The 27686-nt window shown below is 38.0% G+C and overlaps 1 protein-coding gene across 3 annotated transcripts in view; it reads left to right on the top strand.

The window, feature by feature from the left end:
• The window catches only part of NRG3 (neuregulin 3), an 873897-nt gene that overhangs the window by 743223 nt on the left and 102988 nt on the right, over nt 1-27686 (top strand). For 2 of the 3 annotated variants that reach the window (XM_024209543.2, XM_029912006.1), the window contains exon 4: nt 3920-3943. In XM_024209543.2, coding sequence (XP_024065311.2) covers nt 3920-3943 — 24 coding nt within the window. Of the gene's footprint in view, nt 1-3916; nt 3944-27686 lie in introns of all 3 variants that reach the window. The other variant, XM_024209535.2, reaches the window with a different exon arrangement.

Here is a 27686-nt window from a genome sequence, read left to right as displayed (position 1 = left end):
GAAGATTTGGGAGGGAAGAGGGATTCATCAAATACATATTCCATTGTGGGTAGAACATCATATGTGCATTGAGTCAGCAAGAGGTTTGTTTTGTTTGTTCTTTGAGGCTTTTTTTCATACCGAGATACCTTCTAATTTCTTGTAGAGCTAGGAATAAGAATATTATTTGGAAGCTGGGATATTGGTCTGTGAATGCTTATTTCAGATAGACTCCTTTTCATCATAATCTGTAGAAAAAAGCTTTGTCAGCAGTATATAATGCCAGTAGCTGATGTTGCTTTTTAGGCATATGGGATATATAAAATGCCACTACCTAACATTTCTCCACCTGTTTCCCATTCCTCACACACACCACTAAAAGTTAGTCATTTCATTGCATTTTGAAGTAGCCTAAATACTTATAATAATAGTTTCCTACTGATCTATAGAGAGCCTCTCACAATGTTAGAAAAATCTCTCTACCTCTTCATGGAAGGGTGGATATATCACATGCACTTTTTAAAGAAAAGCATACCAGCAGACTCTTGAAGGAGACTGCAGATTGCTGATGAAAAACATTGGGTTTTTTTATGCGATATGTTTGACCCAGTTTAAGAAAGATAATTTTTTATCAACTGTTCTGCCATAGACTTAAAGACAATATGTCTTTATCTTTCTTTATAACTGAATATTCTTAGTCCCTTGGAGACCAGACTAGAGCATTTGATCTCCACTATATTTTTTTAAAGTAAGCAGATGATGGCTTTATAAATATCTTGATTTAATTTACAGTGTTTAAGGAAGAACATAAAATAAATATTGTGTGATTTGCAGACAAATAATATATGCAAATTGCGTATGTACACATGTAATATCACATAATTAAACCTGAAAATTCTGGAAGGAAACTAATCTTATTTCTATGAATATAATATGTGCTGAGATTACTATCCACTCTTGTAGTTTATGATCCCATATTCATTCATACATTTATACCTTTGCAAATAATATAACCTATCTATAGATGTGAATGGCAATATATAGCATTATAAAATATAAGATGCATATGTGCATGTGTGACCTATGTATTTCATGCCAATAATGAATGAAAAGTGTTTGGGATTATCTGCATAAACCATCTGTGGATTCACCAATCCTGCGTAATGCATCCATCCCAAACTCATTCTGATAAGACTATACCACATGACACTTTCAATGTTCTTTCTCCTAACTATACCACACTGTTCTTTCTTTATAAAATGTTGTGCATTTTGCATAACCATACTTGTTCTCTGTAGCAGATACTGTAAAGAAGATCGTAAATGAATTCAGCAAACTGGAGTCTGACACATTTTCCAAGTAGTAGTGTAGCAAAACTAGCAGTTTCCAACTAGACGTATAAAATGATGGGGTCTAAATTAGCTGTTACCACTCAAGAAAGAGATCTTGGAGTTATTGTGGATAGTTCTCTGGAAACATCCACTCAATATGCAGCGGCTGTCAAAAAAGCAAACAGAATGTTAGGAATCATTAAGAAAGGGGTAGATAATAAGACAGAAAATATCATACTGCCTCTATATAAATCCATGGTACACCCATATCTTGAATACTGAGTGCAGATGTGATCACCCCATCTCAAAAGAGAGATATTGGAATTGGAAAAGGTTCAGAAAAGGTCAGCAAAAATGATTAGGGGGATGGAATGGCTCCCGTATGAGGAGAGGTTAATAAGACTGGGACTTTTCAGCTTGGAAAAGAGATGGCTAAGGGGGCTATGATTGAGGTCTATAAAATCATGACTGGTGTGGAGAAAGTAAATAAGGAAGTGTTATTTATTCCTCCTCCTAACACAAGAACTAGGGGTGACCAAATGAAATTACTAGGCAGCAGGTTTAAAACAAACAAAAGGAAGTATTTCTTCACACAACGCACAGTCAACCTGTGGAACTCTTAGGCAGAGGATGTCGTGAATGCCAACACTATAACAGGGTTCAAAAAAGAACTAGATAAATTCATGGAGCATAGGTCCATCAATGGCAATTAGCCAGGATGGGCAGGGATGGTGTCCCTAGCCTCTGTTTGCCAGAAGCTGGGAATGGGTGACAGGGAATGGATCACTTGATGATTACCTGTTCTGTTCATTCCCTCTGGGGCACCTGGCATTGGCCACTGTAAGAAGACGGGATACTGGGCTAGATGGACCTTTGGTCTGACCCAGTATGACCATTCTTATGTTCGTAGTGTGGTGGATGATTGGGTGCCTGGTTTTTCAGTAAGCACCACGTGATTTCACATCACATTCAAAGATATGAAATCTAGCATTGATGTGACAGAGACATGGCTAAACTTAGCTGGTTTTGCTTTTGGAAAAAAAACTGCTTGACTTCATTGTGTATAAACACTTCAAGATCAGATTCTTAACAGTGCTCAGTTCCTCCTTGTGCTATTGATATTTATTTTTAGTTAAATGTGAAAGTTCAGTACATCCAGAACCTTTGAAAAGGTCTTGTGAAGTACCCTACTAAACATATCTGAGAGAGATTTGAAAGCTCACAGAATACCCAGTATTTTTATTCATGATGTTCTGTACATTGCTACTGTCACTCTGGATAGTATAGAAAGAAAACACAATGCACAGTTAACTGGATTAAAGGCCAAGGCCACAACTTTTACTGAAGTACAATAACGCATATTGCAGCGCTACCTGGCAGAAGCAGTCCCTGTAGGAGTCAGAGTCTGAGCGCATCCAGCATGTGCTCTGGATCCAAGAAGATGTAATCTCCAAGCACAACTCCCAAGCCATATATATCTAAATCCTGAGCCTGTGAGCAAGTTTCAACCTAATTCATTTTAGGATTGTGAATGCAATTATTTTTAATTCCATTTTTCCTACATATTGTACTTGCTAAACTACCAACCTGCCAAATACCTAGTGGGTCCTTCTGTATTGTGATTATTTGCATATACATGAAAAGAAGCAGACAGCAGTTAAAATGTTTTCCTTTCACATCTCCAGGAGAAGGATGGTGAGATGATTTTCCAGCAGCCTGTGTTATCTCTGTGCATATTTATAGCACACTGTTGTCTAGAAGTGGTCAAAATTTTTCCATCAAACTGTCTTTTAGTGGAAATTTGAGTTGTCAACAAAATGGATTTTTTTATGAAAAGGGTGTGCTCTCTGCAGAAAATTGCTAGTTTTCATCAAAATAAAACAAACCAACTAAACAGACAAAAAAAAATAACCTGAAAACCTCCAAATCAAAAAATGTTTAGGCCAAAATCTAAAAACATTTGTGTTTGGACAAAAATGTTCAGCTTTTGCCATTTCAATGACAAGTTGACATTTTCCATTTTGGGGGTGGGTGGGGGGGAAATCTCTACAATTTGGAGTTGCACATGTGTAGTAACTGAAAACATGACCCTCTTTTTTCACCTTTTTGTTTTAATTTATTCCTAAATATGGATTTTGGAGATTAACTTTAGATACCCAGTTTTGAAACTGTTGGCCAAAGCTTTCTGGGTCTGATTTCCTGTTGCTCTGCACCTAGTATAGTCATGTATATCCCCATAAAATGAAAGTAAATTATTACCACATCAGAATGGTAGCATTTTAAACCTACTTTGCCAAGTATAAAAGAAACTATAATGAACAAAACTGTGCCACTTCGTCACCACATTCATTTGCTTGTATGTTGTAGCTCCATCCCCTTCTGTCTAGATGCTTCTCTCTTTAGATTGTAAGCCCTGATTGGCAGAGATTGTCCCTTTTCTGTATCTGTACGGCAACCAGAACACTGGGCCCATGCTCCCATTGGGGGCCCTAGGATGTTAGCATAATATAAATATTTAATGATGATGATTTGTGTGTTATTTGGGCCCAATTCTGACATTTTCCTGTCTTTCTTTGTTCTTCTTTTCCATGCTTTCCTCGGTATAGCAGACCACTTAGGAATTGAATTCATGGGTAAGTTTTCACTTTTCTTCCTTTTACTCACTAATGGTGATCTCTTGGGATTTAGTTCATTGCCAGTTGAAGCCAGTGGAGAGGCTGTCATTGACTTCAATGGGCTTTGGAGTGGTCACTCAGGGCCAGATTTTTAAGGATATTAATGTGCCTACAGTGGTTTTTAAAAGCACCTGGGTGCCTAACACTCATTGATTTCAATGGTTGTTAGGCTCCTAGATGCTTTTGAAAATCCTTCTAACATCTACTGAAATCCAAAAGTGTTAGGCACTAAGATGCCTTTGAAAATTCAGCTGGGCACCTGAATCCCTTTAAAATCTGGCCCTACGTGTTTACATTTGCAACACAAGTTAGATTTGTTTATTAAATTTTGGATTATCTCACAATCGCAGCCTCGTGCTCCCCGAGTATTGTGGGGGTTAAAAATTCCAAGTTCCCATATTTTATTTCTGTGTACTCTAGCACCACATAGTGTGGAAAATAATATTCTGTATCATGGCAATGGAGAAGATAATGCTGTATATAAGATTTTAGGCATTGGAAAAGATTCAGTAGTAACATATCTGTCTTGCTGAAAGAGTACTGTAAATGTTAAAATGCTTTTAAACTTGATGTTGTATATAGAATTAATGTTGTAATAAAATGGTAACATTTAACTGAGGCTGAAACAGGCTATTGATATTTCAGGAAGATAGTCTGAAGAGAAATAATAAGTGAGCTATTAACTTTATTTTTTGGACAAAACTTTTTATTCAAAGTAGGGGGAAATACTGAATCATGGAAATCACTATGCTCAGGTTTAGAAACCGAAAGAAGTACATCCTTTTGACTCAGATGCTTAACCTGTAAGAGAGCCACCAGCCTGCGGGAGTGCTGATTTTACCCAGTCAAAGCCTCACCTGACAGCTGGTGTTCAGCAGATAGCACAGACACTTTCTTTAAGAATCTCAGGCTAATCCTTAGCAGAGTTAAAGAACAAACTCATCATTTGTGCAAGGCATTTTGCCTAAACCAATAAGTAAGGTTGCTAAAATCTGAAATGCAAACTTTATACAGTATTCCTTAACTAATCTGTCACTTGCTCAGATTATGCAGCTATGCCCTCACTTTGTCTTGCTCTAGATTCATATTAAAAGTAACATGAAACAAAATATTGTTTTGACATAATCATGTACGAGCTTTATTTAAAACACACGCACGCATGCACAAACCACACAAAAAAACCCAGTCCAAATAGCAGTAGACACTGGATTGGGGGGTTCAGAAGGGCTTTAAGGTAAAATTTGGCCACTGCTTTCTCTTTGTTATTTAATTATCTCATGATTTGGAACTTATATCAAGACACATTCCTATTATTTAAAATCAGAAATTTATTTAAGCAGTGACAGGAGGTAAGTTTTTTTTAAAGAATTTGTTTATATTTTTACATCTACATGTCAGTAATTAATTAAACTCCATATTGATAAACTGACAAAAGAAGGGCCCTGCCCAGCAAACGCTATTTCAGGTGAGCAGCCCTGCTCATGTTAGTGCTGTCGCTTTCACCTGCATAAGGGTTTGCAGGATCCGGCCACATAGGGGGAAAATGTAACTATTTCAAGATTTCTCAGTTTTTTCAAGCCTTCTAAACACCTTAACGAATTTAGAAGAGACTTAAGCAAAGGTAACTTAGTATTTAATCAGGTCACAGAAAGGCACAATGTGACCCTATAAAAATCAAGAAACTCAGAGTTCTGGATGAAACTCAGGGCTCAGTTCCCTGTTGCACCTGAGCAGAACTAAGACACAGTAGAGAGTGGGATCTGCAAGTCTAGTCCCAACATAAGTTAAACTACGGGGGTGGAGGTGTTAACTTCAGAAGACCTTCTGCTTGCAGAGAGTCAGGTGTAGTGGAATCTTGCTCTTCCACACCTCATCTGCTACTATCTCCTCACTGACATACCCTCTCCACATCCCCTGCCTCCTCTCCTTGCCCTTGAAACACCTGTCCAATCCTCACCCTTAATCAGGGTGGTGACTCACCAGCATGGGTGGTGGTGGTAGAGATGATGTAGGACATAGAGTCCCACCTTCTCCAGCTTTTCATAAGGGTGATTCCAAGGGAAAACTCCAGCTCATGTGGGCCCACTGTGCTTTGCATAAGCAGTGCTAAGGGAACTTAAAGGACCAGAGAATCCAGCACTCTGTTCTTAACTCATTCCCTCCCAGAGTAACAGATTCCTTGAGCCATATAAGCAAGAAATCATGAGTGAAACATTATATATATGTATACTTATAATATGGTTTGCAACTCATGATTATTAATCTATAAAGACTGGTGGTTCAGTTCATTCAAAAATTTGGATGCTTAAGAGCCCAGTGGAATTAATAGAAGTATCTCCACTGAATTCAGTGGAGATACATAACTGGACATTGGTCCTTGTGGTGCATTGCACTCATCCCTTCCCATTCTGGGTCGTCTTTGTGTATGTGAGTTTAGGCACTCTGGCTCCTTTAAAACTGGAGTAGCGGGACACATGACTAGGTGCAAGCAGGCAATCTACAAGAAGCAAGATATGAGGCATCCTGCCTCAAGAGGCAGGGGCAGTAGGCAGGACACTCAGCATGAGCCAAGCTCTAGTGTGATCTTTCCATAGTACACTGGTTACCAACAGGGCCACCGAGAGCAGGTTCGGGCCCCAGTGAAAAAAAAATTTCAGGCCTCCCAGCAAGGGCAGACCGGCTAAACAGGGCCGACGAGGGGGGGCAGGAGGGGGAAGCCGGGCCCCGGGTTCCATTCCGGACCGCCGGATCCCGGTAATTTGTACCGGCTTCCCCTCCCCCACCCCTCGTCAGCCCTGGTTACCAAAGGGGAAAAGCATATCCTCTTCCTATACATCCAGCAAAAGCTGGGAAAGACTCACATGGTTAAGACTAGGAGTACTTGTGGCACCTTAGAGACTAACAAATTTATTTGAGCATAAGCTTTCATGGGCTACAGCCCACTTCTTCGGAGCCCACGAAACTTATGCTCAAATAAATTTGTTAGTCTCTAAGGTGCCACAAGTATTCCTGTTCTTTTTGAGGATACAGACTAACACGGCTGCTACTCTGAAACCTGTGGTTAAGACTGAGTATGTTGAGCTTATTTGCTTTTGTTTTAGAACTTGTGTTTGAAAATAAAGCAGCCCTTAGGTCTTAAACTAAAGCGATGTTGGAATATTTATTCTATCTTCCCAGCTGGTGAGTTTTCCCACTGGCTTACAAGGTGTTGGAATAGGCCCTAACTGTGTCTAAATCATCCAAATCTTAAACTAGAAATCTCATGAGACAGGTTTTCTCATAAGACTTTGTGATAAATGAAGTGGGGGCAGTAGCTCCCTTTTATGGACACCCAGCCAGCCAGTAGCTATAAAATCCCTCTTAGTAGCTGTTCTCTAATTGCTCTAACTCTAAAGGGTTAAAAATTCTCACTGCTATGCATAGGTAAAAGGAAGTAAGTGGGCACCTGGCCAAAAGAGCTAATGGGAAGGCTAGAACTTTTTAAAATTGGAAAAAGACTCCCCTTTTGTCTGTTTGTTGTTGTTCTCCCGGGGAGAGGTGGACAGGGCAGCAGCCATGGTGTAAGACGCTTGGGCCAGGTATGAAAAAATCATCAGTATCATACCTAGAAACTACTCATTTAAAAACTCACATATGTAAGTAGATCAGGAAATGTCTAGGAAGACGTGATTAGGTTTATCCCTTTTATTTCGTTATGGCTTGTGGATTCCTCTGTGCTAACCCCAGGTGCTTTTGTTTTGCTTGTAACCTTCAAACTGGACCTCAAGAAAGCTATTCTTGGTGCTTAATTCTTGTAGTGGCTCTTTTAAAATCTAGCAATAGCCTGAGTTCCCGGATGTATTTTCTTTATTTTTTTTATTAATACAATTTTCCCTTTTTTTAGGAACAGATTTGGATTTTTGTGTCTTAGGAGGTTTTGTGCACATGTTGTTTAATTAGCTGGTGACAACAACTGATTTCCTTTGTTTTTCTTTCTCAGCTTTTCCCCGGGGAGGGGAGAGAATAAAAGGGCTTGAGAGTACCACAAAGGAAGGAATTCCAAAGTGCACCTTCCTGGGCTCTCAAAGGGGTTCTGCACTTGGGTGGTGGCAGCATCTACCAATCCAAGGTCAGAGAAAAAACTCTAACCTTGGGAGTTTAATACAAGCCTGCAGTGGCAAGTATTAATTTTTTGAGTCCTTGCAGGCCCCAACCTTCTGCACTTGAAGTGCGAGAGTCGGGAATTAGCCTTGACAGACTTAATGTGGTTCCAGTCAGCATAGAACCAGGAACTTCAAAGTGCATGCAAGAAAAGTAAAATATTTTTTAGAAAGGTTGCCTACATTTTTATAGTTCTTTATTTATAAAGTGTAAACAATTTTACAAATCTTTACCATAAGTATATAAAAATACAGTATTAATAATTATAAAAAGGAACTTTTCACTTTGTTTGCAGTGACGTGTGCTGATACAGAAGTGAAGCATAAAACCTTGACTCAGTCATTCAAAGCTTTTTGTGTATGTTTAACTTCATTACTGGAAGAAGAAACCAATTTAATCAGTGCAATTGGTTCCATTAGTCAAGTTAAACATCTACATAAGTCTTTGCAGCATTCAGGCTTCACTGTACAATTCTTCCTACATAATCCAAGACACATTGTTTCTGGGTATTCTTTGTGTATGTGAGTACAGGCATATTAGGGACCTAGCTCTTTGATCTTCAATTCCATAGAAAGATTTATTTCTAAAGTTTCTTTGTATTTAAGAGGAAATATTACTACCTCCAGCTGTATGAACATTTTCACTGCTATAGCAAAACTCTCACACTTGACATCTTCATTGTGATTTAGTAGAAGTGGTGGAGTGTGGGAGGCCAGAAAAAGTGTGATTTTACTTTATTAATATCATTTCATGAGAATTTAGCCGGAAAATCACAAAAATGATGCCACATAAAGGATGCTGGGTGAAATTTCTCACTGTGTTACAATTTTGAGAATGGTTTAATAGTTTTGCCACTAATCTTTCATAAAATGAAACTTGGGATTTGTACATGACATTAATAGTGACTCAAGCAAAAAAACAAGAATGAGAGAAGCAACAAAAAGCAAGAGCATGACAGGGAAAGTTGGTTTGCATGAGAGATAAAGATCCAGTCCCATTTTTGGTATTAGCTATTGTGTTTTCTGGATGATATTGCCTGTACAGAAATGCTGAATGTCTGAATGGCTGGACTTCAACAATGTTGCTGGCTTCATTTTGCAGGGCTAATATCATTACATATAATTTTAGAATCAAGAGAAACCTTTGTTTAAAAATTGTTTAAATGAGGAAAATTGTGTTTAACAACCTTGACATATTCCTTTACATGTTCACAATAGAAACAAAATTCTGTTCCTGCACACACACATGTGCAGCTTCTATTAAATTCAATGGAAGCCATATGAGCACAAGAGAATAGAGGTTGGCTTTGAAAATGGGCACTTTTGTACTGTGATCAGAAGTACCAGTTTTTGTGAAACTCCAAATGATGATGAAATGCTTTATGCTCCTTTAACACTTAAAAAGTGGAAGTATGGTCTTGTGACTGAGACACTGGGCTGGGACTCGAGATCTAGATTCAATTCCCAACTCTGCTATAGACTTCATATATGGCCTTGGCCAAGTCAAATAATTAGGTGCCTCAGTTCCACATCTGTAAAGTTGGATAATAATATTGTCTTTCTCTTATCATTTGCCTGGCTTGTCTGTTTAGATTGCCAGTTCTTTGGGACAGATGCTGTCTCTTACCATGTGTTTGCACAGTGCATAGCACAATGGTGATCTGATCTCAGTTGGGGTCTCTGGCGGTGCTACAGTAATACAAGTATATAGTAATAATCTTCCATATGAGGCTCTCAAAGCACCTAGAAATGGTATTAAATAAATTTCTTAGCACTTCTGCAGGTAGGAGGGCTGGTAAGCAAAGATTAACATGATGAACCACAAACAATTTTGATGAAAATATAGTCTGCATGTGTAAATTACATAAAGTGTTCATGTCGGGAAGGGTGGTTTTGTTTTGTTTTGTTTGGTCAGTAGGATATAAAGTGGTAGATGAATGTTGATGCTCAGAGAGCAGGTATCATTCACCTAATAACAAACCTTAGAAGTTCATGAATAGTACTGAGTAAGGGTGGAATACAGGTATCGTAATCTTATCATTGTTACATAATACAAATTTAAAATATGGAAGTGAACCAAAGATTCTCCCACAGGAACAACCGATTGACTGCTAATGGAAACAAACTCATACAGCTGTTTATTCCCACCATTGGTAATACAATAGATTACAGTGGGCTACAAAATCAAGATCTTCAGAAATAAACAATATACTGAGCCACAGTAATCTGCATTGGTGATTGTGATGTCCTATATAGGAACTAATAGGATAGAGCCAAACTAAGGTGTTCATGCTCTTGATCATATTGTACAGGAGAAAAGGACAAAAGGAAACAGCAGTGAATTAAAGAATCCCTGCAGAGGCAAAGAGAAAGCCAACCACTGCTGGAAATGCTGTATGATCACCATAACTAATGTTCCATCGTGCAGAGAAGAAAAATTAAGGACAAAGGATGGAGTAGTGGTTGAATGGAGGAATGAATAAACTGTCACAGGAACCAATAATCCTTTCAACAGTAAGGCCTTAGCACCTAGTGAGAATACTCACATGTCTAGACTCCTCAACTCTTGTTATGCCACAGCAGTATGTGATGGGATACAGAGGTAAAATAAAAAGCCTTGTGCAGGGACAAGAAGAAATCCATTGAACTACTGATGAAAACATAGTTGTTATGCAAGAGGAGTCCTCCTGCTACGGCTGTTAGGAGCCAAGCCAACATCAACTATATAAACGAAAATTATGAAATAATAACAGAAACCTACCCATGTGTAACTGCAAAATAAATATTGCAGCTGCAGAGGAATGTGCAGCAGTATGTATCTGCAAAACAAATTGGCAACTGGCATTTCTAGTTATGATTACTTCTGATTTACACTGGCGTGAAATGTGAATCAGCCCCAAGAACCATTTAATTAGGGCCTTGTCCAAAGTAAATGTTCTTCTTTAGGGATGATTCACATTTCACACCACTGTAAATCAGGAGTAACTCCATTTAAGTCGGTGGAGTTACACCACAGTAAAACCAGAGTGAGGGCAGAATCAAGTTCTTAATTAATCAGGCATAACAACTCACAGAAATGAACTAAGCAGAGCAACAAACTAAAACAGGCATAAGATACCACTAAAATTATCCTTTGTGGATCTTCTTGTAACTGTGAATATGTATAAAGAATTTCCATTGTTCATATTCTAAGTATTAAAAAAATTGTATCAGAAAAGCTGGTGCTTTCATTCGGTTTCTTTAGCTGACACCTATGTAACAGCCCTCTCTGTTTTCAACTCTTCTGATTGTGACAGTGTGTGACCACTGTGATCATGTGAGTAAGACTTAGGGAATACATGATGTGGTTAGCTAATCTATTCTCTGACCTTGAATTTTATCATCCACTGTAACAGACACATTTTGATTCAAAATGCCAATAAAAACAGGTTGTATTTACTGATGGGCAGTATCAGCTAAACTAAAAACTGAATATTTTTGCTGTTTTGCGTAAATAAATAAAAAGCAAAATTTACTAGTTTCAGCACAGTTCACAATCTATACAGTTTGTTGGCTGGGCTCCACACCTGCAGCAATGGCTTAAAGCAGCAAATAAACAAATAAAAATAAATACCTGGGATATCATAGAAGGACTTTGCTATCATTGAACATTATCGCCCAGGTTCTCTCCTGGTGTAAATTGGCATAGCGTTATTGATTTTAGTGGAGTGACATTGATTTACATCAGCTGAGATCCTAGCTGTATGTACTCTAAAGGTAATATATTCCAAAGATAAAGTTCAGATTTTCCTGGATTCCAGTTTTTACAAATAAGCATATAGATCCTTTTTAATAGTAATTTCTTTAAGGCATGAATCATGTTTGCTTCTCTGTTTGTACAGTGTCTATCACATCAGGGCTTTGATGTTGGTTGGTCCACTGAGTACTACGAAAAATATAAATCTTAAATAATTATTTCATCCACAATTGTGAAGTATAACAATTAACACTTTTTATGATACAATTGTATTGATTTTACTAAGTTGCTAAAGAACTAGGATACCAGAATGGGACATCACAGAACAAGTTACAAGTTCCAGGAGAAGGAATAAATCCAACCTTTAATTGAACCATGAAGGTGTGCATCTGTTTAAATTGAATACCCATGTGACAATTGTAAATGCTGTGCTGTTGTGGTTTACCAACAGACAGAATATAAGCATGCAGGTCACACCCTTGCTTCTGTTGCCCAGTTACTTCTTTCAGTGACCCCCAGAATCTCCCAGTCATGAATTTCCCCAGAACTGTCTGCCTTGCAGTGTCCAGCCTTCACAATGAACACTCACAGAAGATAAATCTGCCGTTCTTTTAAGGAGTCAGTACACTACAGTTTATTAACTTAACTGGGGTAAACACACCCTTCCCTTCAAACATAGCGTTGAGTTGGTTTATAGTAAAAATAAAATGAGTTTTATTAACAAAAGGACACTGGGCAAGTGATACCATGTAGAAGAAATAAATATAGAAATAATTACAAACAAATAAAAGGAAAACATGCTCCTAAAATTAAAATTTAATCAGCTGTTGTTCTTGTTCAAGATGATTTCTTTACTTACAACAACTTCTCCAGTGTTGATTGTCTGTTCCAGCCACCCTTGCAGCATCAAAATGTTGGTGTCTTTGATCACTCGAGAGATGGATACCCCAAAGTCTTTCAGCAGTTCCTTAAATCCCCAAAGTTTATCTTTGATGTCCTCCTGGGAGCTCAGCTTTGCTCTGCTTGCTGTGTCCTCCAGGGAGCTAACACCTGTCACTTTTGCAGTCTCTTGCAATGCAAATGATGGTCCTGTAATCTCTGATGCAAATGAATAGTCCATTGTCCAGGTTTGCCAGTGAGCCAGAGATACTTGCCTTTCAGTTTGTCTGAAAAAGAAAATACCCATTTCATTTCCTTCATCTGTTTAATCTCCAAAAGATAATATCAGAGAGTATCCATAATTTCACCCAAACCACTGTTACAGACATTTCACAGTGATATTAACAATCAATGTGTTGTTAGCTTTCAACTGACAAGATGACACCCAACTAACTAGGATGACAGCAATGTGTGAGGTGTATTGAGTGGGTCAGGCCCGCTGAGTTTCACTGTACCTATGAGGGATCCCTTTGCCATCTGGCATTGGGGTGCTCTGAGATCACAACCATATTGCTCCTTAAACCTTCTGCTTCCTTACTCAATCCCTATTGTTTGTTACCCTTACTCATTGTGTCTTTTCTAAAATTAGCCCAGAAGCTCTTTGTTGTAGAGACCATGTCTTTCTATGTGCTTTGTGACATGCCCAAATTTGTATGGGTACTTCAAAATAATAAGAATAAGTAATAGCATGCTGAGGCATGGCATGACTTTGGAATTGGAATTGGGTGAGACTTATGGCATTCTCTCCAAAAGCTTCATGCTGAGCAAAATGGCCACCTGGCACCTAGAGAATAAGATTTAAACTGTTGATGGAAGCAGAGGGGTCTTCAGGGACTGTGAAAAACTGGTGTTAGTGTGTATGGGGATGAGGTGAAAGGGAAGCCCCTGTGGGCTGAATTATAAACAACGCAGATTGCATCAGGCTAGGTCTACAAAATGTTTAAACTGGTGTTCAAGGCTGACACCCGATTTGGGGAAAATGTAGTCGTGTGTGTGACTTGTGACCTGTTGTGAGCCTTTTGTTCAGAATTACTCTCTCTATGTGTTGTTTTTCCAGTTTGTTTCCATTTTCCCAACAAATTATCTTCAATTACCTTAAAGTGCTTGTGAAGAACAAGAAAGGGATTTACACTGTATTTAGTGTAGGTGGAGTATGATAATATATAGCAACTATTTCCCCTATTGACTATTTTACCATAAAAACTGTCACTTTGTGGATTACATGGGCAAAATTATTCTAATACATTTAATTTACCTTGATGACCTTCCTCTCCCACTTCTGATGTGACAATATATTCAGCTTTCTTCAGGAGAAAAACTCTGTGTGGGAGTGGTTGTTCCTTCCTCCCATCCCTGACATATATTTATTTTATGGTAAAATTCCAGGAAATACAGAAAGTTTGTATATATAAAAAAAGCCAAAGTTTGTTAGTTTTGGTGTTTGTAAAATGGGTATAAGTCCAAAAATGTACATCAATATGTCATCATTAATGCTGCATATAGCTCTTATTATTGTATCATTTTCCATGGGCAAAATGAGTGTGTGTGTGGGGGGGGGGGGGCAGAGGGAGGGAGCATGGCGGTCTGTATTGAGAAAAATGTATTGTCTGTGGATTAGGAAGGAATATTTGTGGGGCCTTAAACAGTTGGATAATTCATATAAAGTTCCAGGTAAGTGTTTTCATGTTCCTCCTACTCCAAATCTCTTGGCTGTTCTGTCCGACGCTGTGCATTAGAACACGCAATCCCATGTCGCCACACCCAGATAAAAAGGAATATGTACATCTGCGCTCAGATTGTGTGAAAAGTACACAAGCAATAACGCATGCCTAATGTGTGTGCACAGTTTATGTGATTGATTGTGTAATTATATGCACAAATACATATACATTTTCTGGGTATTTTTTGTTTTGGGCTCAGGAGTGTGCCCCTTGGGCTTCTGCGTGGCTGGTACATCTCAGTGTTGAAAACTGTTTATCTCAAAATCCAGATAATTTGATTCCATGGACAGTGAATGCACAGTTTTACATTTAAATGTGACCTTTTATGCAGAAACCAGGTGGATGAGGTAATATCTTCTATGATACCTCACCCACTTTGTCTCTCTCTAATATCCTCGGACCAACACACTTTAATGCAGTGAGTTTCACAACCTGCACGTTGAATGGGATATTTAGGTAAATAGTTGATTTAGCCTGAGAAATCGCTGACACAGACAGACACTATTGATGCCATCAGATGGCTTATTATCGGAAGGTTCTACTCCAAGCTTTGCAAACAGTATGTGAAAGGTAGCTCATACATTTTGAGCATCACTGTAAAATGGACAGCAGGAAAGAGGCTGAATCCTCTTACCAAACCAGATGGCATGGCAGAAGTAGAACTGTTCTTGGATGAGACTGCCTGGCTTTTCTATTAATTGGTACCAAGGGCTTGGGAAGCAGTTTTGGAGGTGGTAAGTACAGCACATTCCACATGTGAATCCAGAGCTCATTGTTACTCTAGTTACTTATTACTTGTTTTATTTTGCTCTAGCTGTAAATTTGCCCCTTACCATGCACTGAAGCGTTTCCTACAGGAAGCCATGATTCTGAACACCAATGTTCTGCCAAATTTGTGTAAGTTTGAGGGCGCTGGTGCCACTTTGCCCCTTCTCCCAATCACAGGTGCCATAGTGCTGGCAATTGCATCTAGCAGACCATACCAACATGGTGGGTGATCATGCCTGGGAGCATCTACCTACCACACAATGGTAAGTACCACAATAAATGTTCCCATGACTCTGGTGCATTTATAATATATGTAAAAATATGTAACACTACTGATGTTTCTGAAAGTGAATTGAATCTTTCTGTGTCCTCTATGTCTAGAATGAGTAAAGAGGCTGTTCCTCCACTAGTTACTGGAAGAGGAAGAGAAGGGTAAGCAGTGTGAAAATATTGCCAATGCACTGTAGATGCCTTTGAATTATTACTTTTATGTACCCTTTCTTTTCTTTTCCAGGAGCAGCTGAATATGACAAGGTGGAAAAAGCGCTGAGTGGTAGCTGCTGCGGCTTGTTTTTAATACAGTTATTTGCATATGCATTCTGTAATTGTGTTTCATGATACCTTTCTCCTGCGCCTTGAATGTGTCTTCATCTGTGTTTTGAAACTAATCTGATCTAGGCTGGAGGCTATTGTTATTCTATAACCATTGAATGGTTTCATGACATCAGCCTTTGACTCTGATTAGAAACAAGTGGAGTGATGGTACTACAGTTTCCCATGTAATATACAAATTAGTCATGCTAAGCATCAGCCCAGGGAGAAAAAATACGGTATATGCAGAATATTTAACCAAAGCTTTAGTAATGATGTTGTCAGTATCACAGCCTTCCTGCATGTTCAGATTATGGAAGTGTGTTTGTGTTCTGTAATGTAAATCTTCTCATCTTTGTTACGTGTCGTTAATGACAATCAGGAATTTTCCTCAAAAAGTATGGATACAGCATTTTACAAGTATCATTTGGTGATGTCTATATACTTTGTTCTTTTTGGCCATAGCTGTTAAATCAGAAATCCCTTCACTCTTAGATTGTTTTAATGTTGTCACCCAATATCTTCTAATAAATTTTTCTCTTGACCAGGCATAAGGTGATGTTCTCCATATCTTCTTGTGATAGATTCTTTGCATTTGAATAATTTGGTTAGATGGTGTGAAGGCGTTTTGTCTTTAGTTTTACTACAAATTATTAATAGTCTTATCAGCTCTACTGGTGATTATAAAGTAAAAATAAAAAAATAAATTGGGAGACAGAAAATATAACCAGTTTGAAAGCTCCTCTCCCCGCTAGAGTTAATCAAATTATATATAAAATACTTTTAGCATCTGTGACAGAATGATACAATCCAAATCATCTTTTAAGGTGTCAGAGACCGGGGGGTTATGAACAAAATCAATTAAAGAACAGAATCCACTGACAGAGGAAAAGAAAGGGGAGATGGAGAGGGGTCCCTTTGTGATTTATGATACTGTATATCAACACAATACCTATATCATTAGTAATTGAAGTAAAGAACCTTGGTTTCCAAAAGCACTTGCTTCTCTGTTGAGTTATAGAGCACTGTGCCAGATCCAAAGCCCACAGAAGTCACCGGATTTTAATGTGGTTTGGATCAGTCCAGTAGGGGCTGATCCATCTCTCATTGAAACAAATGGAAGACCTTCCATTGACTCTAATAGGCATTAGATCAGGCTTCACACCACTTAAACTGGGGAACTGATATAGAGCAGAGTAACTCTGACACATCCTCTCCTGTATAGGATGCTAGTGGTAATGTACAAATGTGCACAAGCCAGGCAGCCACTTCCCCCCCTTATTGTAACTTCCTTTCTCTTCTATTCCCTGGCCAGCCTTCCTCAATTTTTCTTGTCTTTTCTATGCTCATATGTCCTCTACTGCAGTTTTGTAAGTTTATTTATCAGTTGGGGTAATTTTATTATTGAAATGATGAGTATGAACTATTAGTAGAGTAACTGGAAATTATTCCTAAATAACAAAACTGTTCTAGCTCTCTTTAATTCTACATTTGGACACACACACACATTTGGAATTGTTGCTCATTTTAGTTATAATGGCTCCTCTTGTCACCACAAATGATACACTATTTGAAAAACTGGAGTTTCAATGTGAGTTAGATTGTTGGATTCATAAAATATGGATGCTTGGAAAATGAATACAGCAATGTTAACTGAGTTAATCAGCTTTAGAGAAACAAAAGTGCATTTTAGTTACTATAAAATGCAGTGGCATGGGATATTAATGAAATTATAAGCTGCATCCTTTTCTGTGTGCTGCCCTTTAACTTGCCCATTATTTTCATTCAGCTAACTTAAGTTTTAAATGTGATCTTGCAACACTGGAGGTTTGTTTCTGACAGGAGAAATTTAGACACATCTCTTGTATGCAGACTTAAGAGAAATGCTTTCTTGAGTCTGTAGAAAGGGTTCAGCCTTTCCATACAACACATTTGATGTCTCCGTGTTGAGTTTTTCTGCATGTTACAAAGACAATGTAAGGACTTTTCAGGATCAAGGAGGTCTATACTTGTAAACACTTAGAGTGGGATTCTCTGGACAATTAAGTCCACCACACAGTGCTCAAGCAGTGCAAAGGAGATATGAAGTGGCCAGGAGAGAAGTCCCCATCCATAGTTACTCCAGTAGAGAATTAGGCATACAGTCACTAAGGGATCCTGTTCCAGTGGTGTAGATTAGAGCTGTTCTTAACCATCTGTACATAATACCTGAACCAGACAGCATCAACTTTTCACTTGGACATGGATAAAAATCTATCCCTTAATTGCAAATACTGGTGATTTTATTTATGGGCAATTATTTTAGACCTGCTTCTGCTTCTGGTGGAGTCAGTGGCAAAATTCCTGTTCAGCCCTTAAGGTTTTATAAGTCTGAAGAAGAGGAGAATCTACCCTTATGTATTCTATGGTGATGAACATATTGCTGCCAGTCAACAAATGTTGCATGATGAATTTGTGGACACCTGTATTCATGCTGCTTATAGGATAGTGTTAGCATGTGCATTACCTTTGCAATATGCAGAAAAATCCACTCCACATGTAACATTGTCTATGCCAATAAAGTCAGTTGGACTCTATGCTGGGATAAGGTTCTGCTTGTGTGCATCCTTTTGTACCACTGGAGTTTTAATTATCATCAACTATTTGGGTTTTTTGCTCATTTTTGCCCTTTGTGTGAAAGGCTTTTGTAATGCATTCCACTGTCCTCCTGGCCAGGTCAGGTGTTGGGGAGATGTTGTGGCAGCCCATGTTGTGTGTTAGTGTTAGCTACTATACTGATTGGGTATATAGACAAACAGGGCTGCCCAGAGGATTCAGGGGGCCTGGGGCAAAGCAATTTTGGGGGCCCCTTCCATAAAAAAATGTTGCAATATTATAGAATACTATATTCTCATGGGGGCTCCTGCAGGCCCGGGGCCTGGGGCAAATTACGCCATTTGCCCCACCCCCACCCCCACCCAGGCGGCCCTGTAGACAGATAGTTTCAGTTCCCTGTCCGTACGCAGTTGCCTCCATAAGTAATCCCTTTTTTACCACTCCAGTTGAGCACTGTCTTTCTACTACTATAACAGACAAAGGGTGAAATCCTAGATCTATTGAAGTCAGTGGCAAAACTCCCACTGATTTCAATAGGGACAATATTTCACTGTATATCTTTGATATTTATACACCTCTACCCCGATATAATGTGACTCGATATAACACGTATTCGAATATAACGCGGTAAAGCAGTGCTCCGGGGGGGGGACGGGGGGGACGGACTGCGCACTCCGGCGGATCAAAGCAAGTTCAATATAACGCAGTTTCACCTATAACGCGGTAAGATTTTTTGGCTCCCGAGGACAGCGTTATATTGGGGTAGAGGTGTATTTATTTTTAAGTGTGATGGTAGATGGGACTAGTTGGTTACAGGTACCTTCTCCACCTCCCATAGTACTTTTTCAGGTGATTTCTGATGTTGATTCCCAAAAGGAGAAACACTAGTTTTAGCTCTGTCATATTACACCTCTACCCCGATATAACGCGACCTAAAATAACACGAATTCTGATCTAACGCGGTAAAGCAGTGCTCCGGGGGGGGTGGGGCTGCGCACTCCAGCAGATCAAAGCAAGTTCAATATAACGTGGTTTCACCTATAATGTGGTAAGATTTTTTGGCTCCTGAGGACAGCGTTATATCGAGGTAGAGGTGTATTTGTATTTCCAAAATGTTGACATTCAGTAATGGATGTTGCTATATAGACCATTCACACATCCCATAATTTGGCTGCCATCCACATACTTTGTGTGTAGTAATGGAGCTTAAAACAAGATCTTGACAGAATTTACTCGATAACTCCTGAAGCACACACAGTTAGTATATCTATCACGACTGTTTTATAGCAATGATGGGTTTACAGAGAGAAAAGCCCTGTTAGTTTACTGAATCATACACGAATATTACATTCTACTTTTCATTTTACTTGATTCTTATTCATTGTCAATACTGATTTAATGGCTGTATGAGACTAAAAAGGAATCTGCTGAAAAAAATTAATATAATATAGTGTGTCCTGCCATACTTTTTTCAGAAGAGACTGTGAATCATGCTGAACTGTGCCTGATTTCTGATAGTTTTGTGATGATAAATAAGAACTCATATGACAATATGAAACTCAGTTTCACTGATGGCCTAAGCCAACGTTTCAACCTAGCTTTTCACGGGATAAACCTAGTCCACTGGGATGGCAACCCATTGTAGCCACTGCATAAAATGAGTGAGTTTATCAATGGATTGTGGTATATGCTTTGTGAAAATGTGACATGGCTTATATTAAACATCTCTCCTTGAATGTCTTAGCGCCAACACCATCTGAGACTTTAAATATGCCTTCTACTAACTGAACCATTTTATGCTATTCCTGCTTCCTTATGTCTTAAAACTCATCACATTCATGTTGTCCCACTGATCTTTTTTCTATTTTATTTCTCTATTGCATATTCTTTAATTTATCATTTTTTGTATTTTCTAATTTTGGTATCTTCTGAATCTAAATCCTTCTCGCACCATCACAAATCAATTAGGCACAAAGAAGGCTGCCTGTCTATCATGCTGTTTGCTGGCAAGGCAACCTTGTATTTCTATCACTTAACTTTTTTACCGGAATAGATTCTTGGCCTATCGCTCAGTCCTCAACCAGTCGACTGCTTTTTATCTGGTCCCTACAGTTAGACTTGTCCAGGGTGGATTGCCCCATTGGGAGTTAAAACTCCAATCAGCATAGCTCTCTGGGTCATTGGAACATGGACCTTCTCACCACATGAAGATGAAGTCCCCAGGGAAGGTTTGGTATCTTGGGGCTACATTGATATATTTTTTCTTTTTATTGTCATGTGTATGTGTGTGTATACACATATATAAAATATACACACATACAGTAATAGAGTGGAAAAACTGCTCCATATTTAAAATGGCAGCTGTTTGTCCAATTTTATTGAATTGACATATAGGACCCATTGGGGTCCAAGGATCAAGCACAAAGTTATCCATAGGTATCCTGTGAGGAAGTGACAGGGGGACAGAATCTGTGTGGCAGTTTTCTGAATGGGACATGTCCTATTTTGGATATAATTCCCAATGTTTGTGAAATTGCCCTAGAATCCAGTGAGGACTGATGGGACAATCTGAAAAGAGGTATAATGTTATGGGAAAGGTATTAATGAACTGCATGTTATGAATTACTAGTATGAAACACTCTGTAGAAAGAGTTAAGTTGAGGGGACAAAAGGACCCCATGAGACTCAGTAAACCAACCACATCCACATGTTTGTTATGGGGATTGTTTGAGTTAAGTACTCTCTGGCATCTGGATGGAGACTAGCAGAGGAGCTAGCTCCACTAGACATGGGATATAGTCAAATCCCTCTGAAATTCCTTTCTGTTGCAAAGCAGCTGCACAAAAGTAGAGTTAATACCAAGGTCTGCCTCAATTAGTCTGTTCAAGGTTTTAGAACCTAGCTTTCCATGCTACCAAGGGCAGTGACTTGGGTCCTAGGTGAAAAGTACAGGGCATGGGCAGGTGAGAAAAACTGTGTGCTAAAAGCAAAGGGACTGAGATCAAGGATGAAAGAGAGAAGAAAGTTGTTTCTGCCAACAGACCTAAAGAAGAATTCTGTGTAAACTTGAAAGCTTGTCTCTCTTACCAGCAGAAGTTGGTCCAATAAAAGACCTCACCCACCTTGTCTCTCTAAGATCCTGGGACTGACACAGCTGCAACAACACAGCATATAACAGGACTTTACTCAGCTTTGTCCTAGCTGGAATATCTGCAGATGGAATTATCAAGATCAGGATAAGCAGGCACTGTGTGCATTTTGTTAATAAATACATTACCCTAAAAATACCCTAAGTTGGGTTTGCCACCAATTTCTCTTCCAGTTGGAAACCAATAGTGATGCCCAAAAGTGATACCACTTAGCAAAGAGCAACTATACATATAGTTGTAGATGAATAAAATATGTATTTCCCTCTGTAGAACTCATTGTTCTTTCACTTTTGGATCATTTTAACAGAACCCTTTTTAAAATATGGTGTCCAGGGAAAAGGTCTGCTATGAATCAATTATGTCCTTGAGTAATATATGGTAGCGATACGATGGATGTGGTCTAATACTGGGACTGTTGATTATAAACCAATGACATTTTCTATTCTGGTTAATTGAATACAGAGAATACACAGTACTCATACTATTGAGAAATACTGAAAAAGACTGTTTTGGCTTTTCCCGTAGCTTTTTGGCACTAAATCCTACCTGACTCTCTCAGCTCTATATGACAAAAAGGTTGTAGCACTGTTAAAGTCTGTTTAGCTACAGGATATAATAAAGCTGAATCCTTTTACAAGTTTCATATATTTAGAGTAAGCTGTTAGGATTGTTTTATATATGCTGCACAAATTTAGTCCCTGATCCTGTAAAGACTTATGCGCATGTTTAACTGTAGAGACATTTAGGGCTCCATACTGCAAAGTGTTTAGCACACTATCCCTAATCAAGTGAAGCATTTGAGCATGTGCTTAACTTTAAGCACATGAGGTGTTGAAGAGTTTCATTGACTTCTGCAATGTGCTTAAAATTAAGCATGCTTTGTGGACAGAGTGTTCAGCACCTTGCAGGATCAAACCTGTGTGTGGCCCCTGCTCACGTGTACAAGTTTACAGGATTGGAGCCTTATTTTGCAACCATATTATAGATTCTTTATATAATAAAAATGTTCTAAAATATATTTTCCAACTGTTTTGTAAACTGAAGGCTCTGGAATGGTTTATTATCCTTCTCCCCAACCCCCCAATTAAGTATGTTAATAAAAATTCATGAAACTAGAATTCCAAAGGAAATCACGTGTTGCTTTTCTCATAAATACATTCAATGACATGACATTACTAAAGTCTCTCATACTTCATTCTTTATGGCATCAGGGGTGTACACCATCTATCAACTGCTTTATCCTTTTGTCATCTTTATTGCTTGTTCAATCTCCTCTCTTTGATACTTTCATTTCCTCCTTCATTCTTTTGCTCATGGTGTTCCAAAAATATTGATGGTTGTGTTGATAGTCTAGATGTGCTGATAGAGATGCCTGTGAAGTCTTCTGCTGTTCAAAGGATGTTATCTCTTGCTGTCATTACTCTTCCGTTATTGTTCTTGAGGGAACATCTTTTTAGATATTTACTTCCCTGTATGGTTTTCCTTTTATTTTTCATTGCTTTGCACAGCTCTGTGTATTCAGCCATTTCTTATTCATTGCTCACGTTGCTATCATCCTTGCTTTCTCTTTCAGTCTTTTTCTAATCTTACCAGAAATCCTACTACTTATATCCCCTGCTTATTAATAAGTGCATGTGGAAGCACCTTGCATCTATTATTGAAACTTCCTTGTTTTATTTCTTTTATGTTAGAGCTCAGAACCTGTTATATAGTCCAATAATGCATTCTAGTCTTCCAACATTTTTCAGCTTTATTTCTGCTGGTCTCTTCTTCATATGTTTTTTCTGTCTCCAGCAGGATGACCCAACCAAATTTGGTCATTCCTGATATTGATCTTCTTGAGATGAGTGCATTGAGCTATGTACTTTATACATGACTTGTTAGAATAAAATCAAACTCAGTCTTTGTTTCACTCACTTTATTTTCTCTGCGTATCCTTGAATTCCTGTAAAATCTGTTTGGAGTGTTCTATGGTCCGTAATGCTGACATTGTTCATTTGCAACATGCAAACCTCTTTCCTCTAATTTCTAACTCTGCTCTTTGTTTATTGTCCTTTCAATGTGCATTGTCACTGTAGCTTTCAAAACAGTTTTCTCTTGCTTTACACCAGTTGTTCTTTTAGTTTTTTCATCAAATGCTTCTTTCCATTTCTTCTCTGTGACTGTCTTAAGCCTTGATCCTGAAAAGACATATATAGATGTCAGAAATTAGTAGTGCCGTTTACTTAAATGGGACTACTCATGTGCACAAGTGTTTGCAGGATTAGGGTCATTTGTATGGAAATCTGAAATAATTTCAAATTATATACTTGTATGTTTGCTATGTATTTGTAATTTATTATTTCTGTAAATATATATATTTACAGACCTCTGCCTATCTATAGTGCTTTTACCCTTGATTTTTGAAAATGTGCTCACTTAATTTCTGATGTGCTGCCATAACTGTACTAGTCCTGATTTATTTCCGTTGTTATACTACAAAAAGAGATTGTGATATAGTGTATTGCTAAAATAAAGTTGCCCCTTCAGTCTCCAATATATCCAAAACCACAGTATTTTTTTATAAACTTTAATCAAAAGTGGTTTTCTAAAACGATTGGACTATACTTTTTAGTTAGTTCATAACAGAAAAGTTAGAAATCTTCCCTACTTCTGACATCTTTATTTACACAGTATAGCACTAATGTAAGGGGTTTTCTATCCATTGCCTGATGGATGTTAACACTACTAAGTATTAAATTCTGCATTTAGATGCAGAACTCAAGAGAACCTGTGAACATTCCTCCAGGGGCAGAATTCAGTTCTTAATTGGGAAAGTAAGGCAGGCATAAGAGAAATACATCAACGAGCATTATAATTGTCACAAATAAGTAAAGAAGTAAGTAGGGCTGTCAAGTGATTAAAAAAATTAATCGTGATTAATCATGCAATTAATCGCACTGTTAAACAATAATAGAATACCATTTTTGATTACAAATGTTTGCATTGTAAAAAGACAAAATAAATAGTATTTTTCAATTCACCTAATACAAATACTGTAATGCAATCTCTTTATCATGAAAGTTAAACTCACAAATATAGAATTATGTACAAAAATATTGCATTCAAAAATAAAACAATGTAAAATTTTAGAGCTTGCAAGTCCACTCAGTCCTACTCCTTGTTCAGCCAATCATTCAAATAAACAAGTTTGTTTATGTTTGCAGGAGATAATGCTGCCCGCTTCTTGTTTACAATGTCACCTGAAAGTGAGAACAGGCACTATTATAGCTGGCACTATTATAGCCGGCGTCGCAAAATATTTACGTGCCAGATGCGCATGCTTGAACCACCATTCCAGGGGACATGCGTCTATGTTGATGACGGGTTCTGCTCGAAAACCATCCAAAGCAGTGCGGACCAACGCATGTTCATTTTCATTATTCGAGTCAGATGCCACTGGCAGAAGGTTGATTTTCTTTTTTGGAGGTTCAGGTTCTGTAGTTTCTGCATCTGAGTGTTGCTCTTTTAAGACTTCTGAAAGTATGCTCCCTACCTTGTCCCTCTCAGATTTTGGAAGGCACTTCAGATTCTTAAATCTTGGGTCGAGTGCTGTAGCAATCTTTACAAATCTCACATTGGTACCTTCTTTGCATTTTGTCAAATCTGCAGTGAAAGTGTTCTTAAAACAAACAACAACATGTGCTGGGTCATCATCCGAGACTGCCGTAACATGAAATATATGGCAGAATGCGGGTAAAACAAAGCAGGGGATGTACAATTCTCCCCCAAGGAATTAAGTCACAAATTGAATTAATGCATTATTTTTTTAATGAGCATCATCAGCATGGAAGCATGTCTTCTGGAATGGTGGCCAAAGCATGAAGGGGCATACGAATGTTTAACATATCTGTCACATAAATACCTTGCAATGCTGGCTAAAAAAGTGCCATGCAAATGCCTGTTCTCACTTTCTGGTGACATTGTAAATAGGAAGAGGGCAGCATTATCCCCTGTAAATGTAAACAAGTGTGTTTGTCTTAGCGATTGTCTGAACAAGAAGTAGGACTGAGTGGACTTGTGGCCTCTGAAATTTTACATTATTTTGTTTTTGAGTGCAGTTATGTAACAAAAAAAAATCTACATTTGTAAGTTGCACTTTAAGAACAAAGAGATTGCACTGCAGTACTTGTATGAGGTGAATAGAAAAATACTATTTCTTCGGTTTATCATTTTTACAGTGCAAATATTTGTAATCAAAATATACACTTTGATTTCAGTTACAACACAGAATACAAGGTATATATGAAAATGTAGAAAAACATCCAAAATATTTAATACATTTCAATTGGTAATCTCTTGTTTAACAGTGCGATTAAAGCTGCAATTAATCGCGATTAATTTTTTTGAGTTAATGGCTTGAGTTAACAGCCCTAGAAGTAAGTTAACAGTCTTGACTGGCAGTTAACTGAATTAATTAATTTAAAACCCAGTATAGGACATCTAACAGCACTCATTCAGAAAATTACTGAAAATGAGGGGATTAATAGGGAACTAATAGATCTTCTAGATGACTAAATTCAAGACTGTGCAATATCTAAAAAATCTAGGAAGATAGCTGTAAGGCTAATGTATTATTTGATTAGAGGTTAATTTGTTTAAAATAAATGATAAATATAATCTCTTCATCTGACCTTTCAAAGAACCTTAGTGACAGAGTTCTAGACCATTTGGAGCTTGTTTATCAAATAGGCCATGAATTGACAAAGTACTTAAGCAAATGCCTACCTTTGAGGTAGTCACATGGGTGCTTACAAGTTAGGTACATGCCTGGGTACTATGCTAAATCAGGGCCATAATCATGAAGATGGATAGACATTCAAGAAAGAATTACAAAAATGTATCTGGGACCATATAAATGCAATGCAGCAGGGTCTCAGCATTGCTAAGAGATAGCAGTGAAAATCTATTTGACATTAGATGGTTGTCCCTCATAAACAGACATACTCACCACCTCCATTTGAACATTCACTCAAATTAAAAGACCTGCTTTGTACAGTATATTCCAAATCTCTGAAATCTAGTGATTTTTAATAAATGCTTTAAGAAATAAGTAAAATGGCTCCTTAGACAGTAATGCTGTACTCATCATTCAAGAGCTTTATTTACAAATTTACAAAACCAGTATTGTGTCCTAGTATTTCTGAGATATATTTTTCCCAAGATGTTTTATGACATCATTTTTTTAGACTAAGGTGCATCTATTCCATTCGTATGGTGATAGTGAAGAAGCAACTCAAGAAATCCAAGTGAATTTAATAGATTATTCCTTTTCTTCTACTGTTGCTATGACAACCCTATCAGCTAAAGGAAGAAAATACTAATGATGTCCCTTTAGGGACATCTTTTCCTTTGCATCCTCATTTTACAGATTGGCCAAACTTCCTTTTAAAATACTTTTATACAGTGAATCACTTAAAATGTATATTTAAGATGCCATGTGATTTATTATTAATTATGATCACATTTTATTATGCTTTCCAAACATAAAAGAGAGCATGGTCCCTGTCCCAAAATATACAACCTGAAAAAAAGAAAATAAACAATGTGATAAAGGAACATAGTCAAGGTGGTAAAATAGTGAAGACAATAATTAGGCTGATGTCAGCTGAGGATCTGTCTCACAATATTTTAAAAGCAGTGGGTTCTTGGTTATTTTAGTAAGCTGAATTCATTATCGTATGTATCCACGATTTTGGCATGAATATCTGATTTGTGTCTAATGGACATCATGGGTTTTCAGGAAGGATTTGAATACAGAGAAAGTAGTGGTTGAGGACTAGCTCAGGAAAGCATGTTCTAGTCCTTGGGAGTGGCACAAAAGAAAGAATGGAGGAAGAACAAGGGGACATGCTGGAAGTACAACAAGAGAGAAGGGTGGATGAGTGCAAAAGAGTGGTAAAGAGCCTTGAAGTTGCGGACAAGAACCTTGACTTTGATGTGGTGTAGGAGCAGGAACCAGAAGAGGGATTCAAATATGAAAGTGAGTCAGTAGTCAGCAAAGGAAGATGATCCTGACAGTTG

This window comes from Terrapene carolina, unplaced genomic scaffold (assembly GCF_002925995.2).
Source record: "Terrapene carolina triunguis isolate 2854851 unplaced genomic scaffold, T_m_triunguis-2.0 Scaffold146, whole genome shotgun sequence".
Lineage (NCBI taxonomy): Eukaryota > Metazoa > Chordata > Testudines > Emydidae > Terrapene > Terrapene triunguis.
The sequence above is the reverse complement of the archived record's forward strand: the minus strand, read 5'-3'. Positions and strand labels throughout refer to the sequence as shown.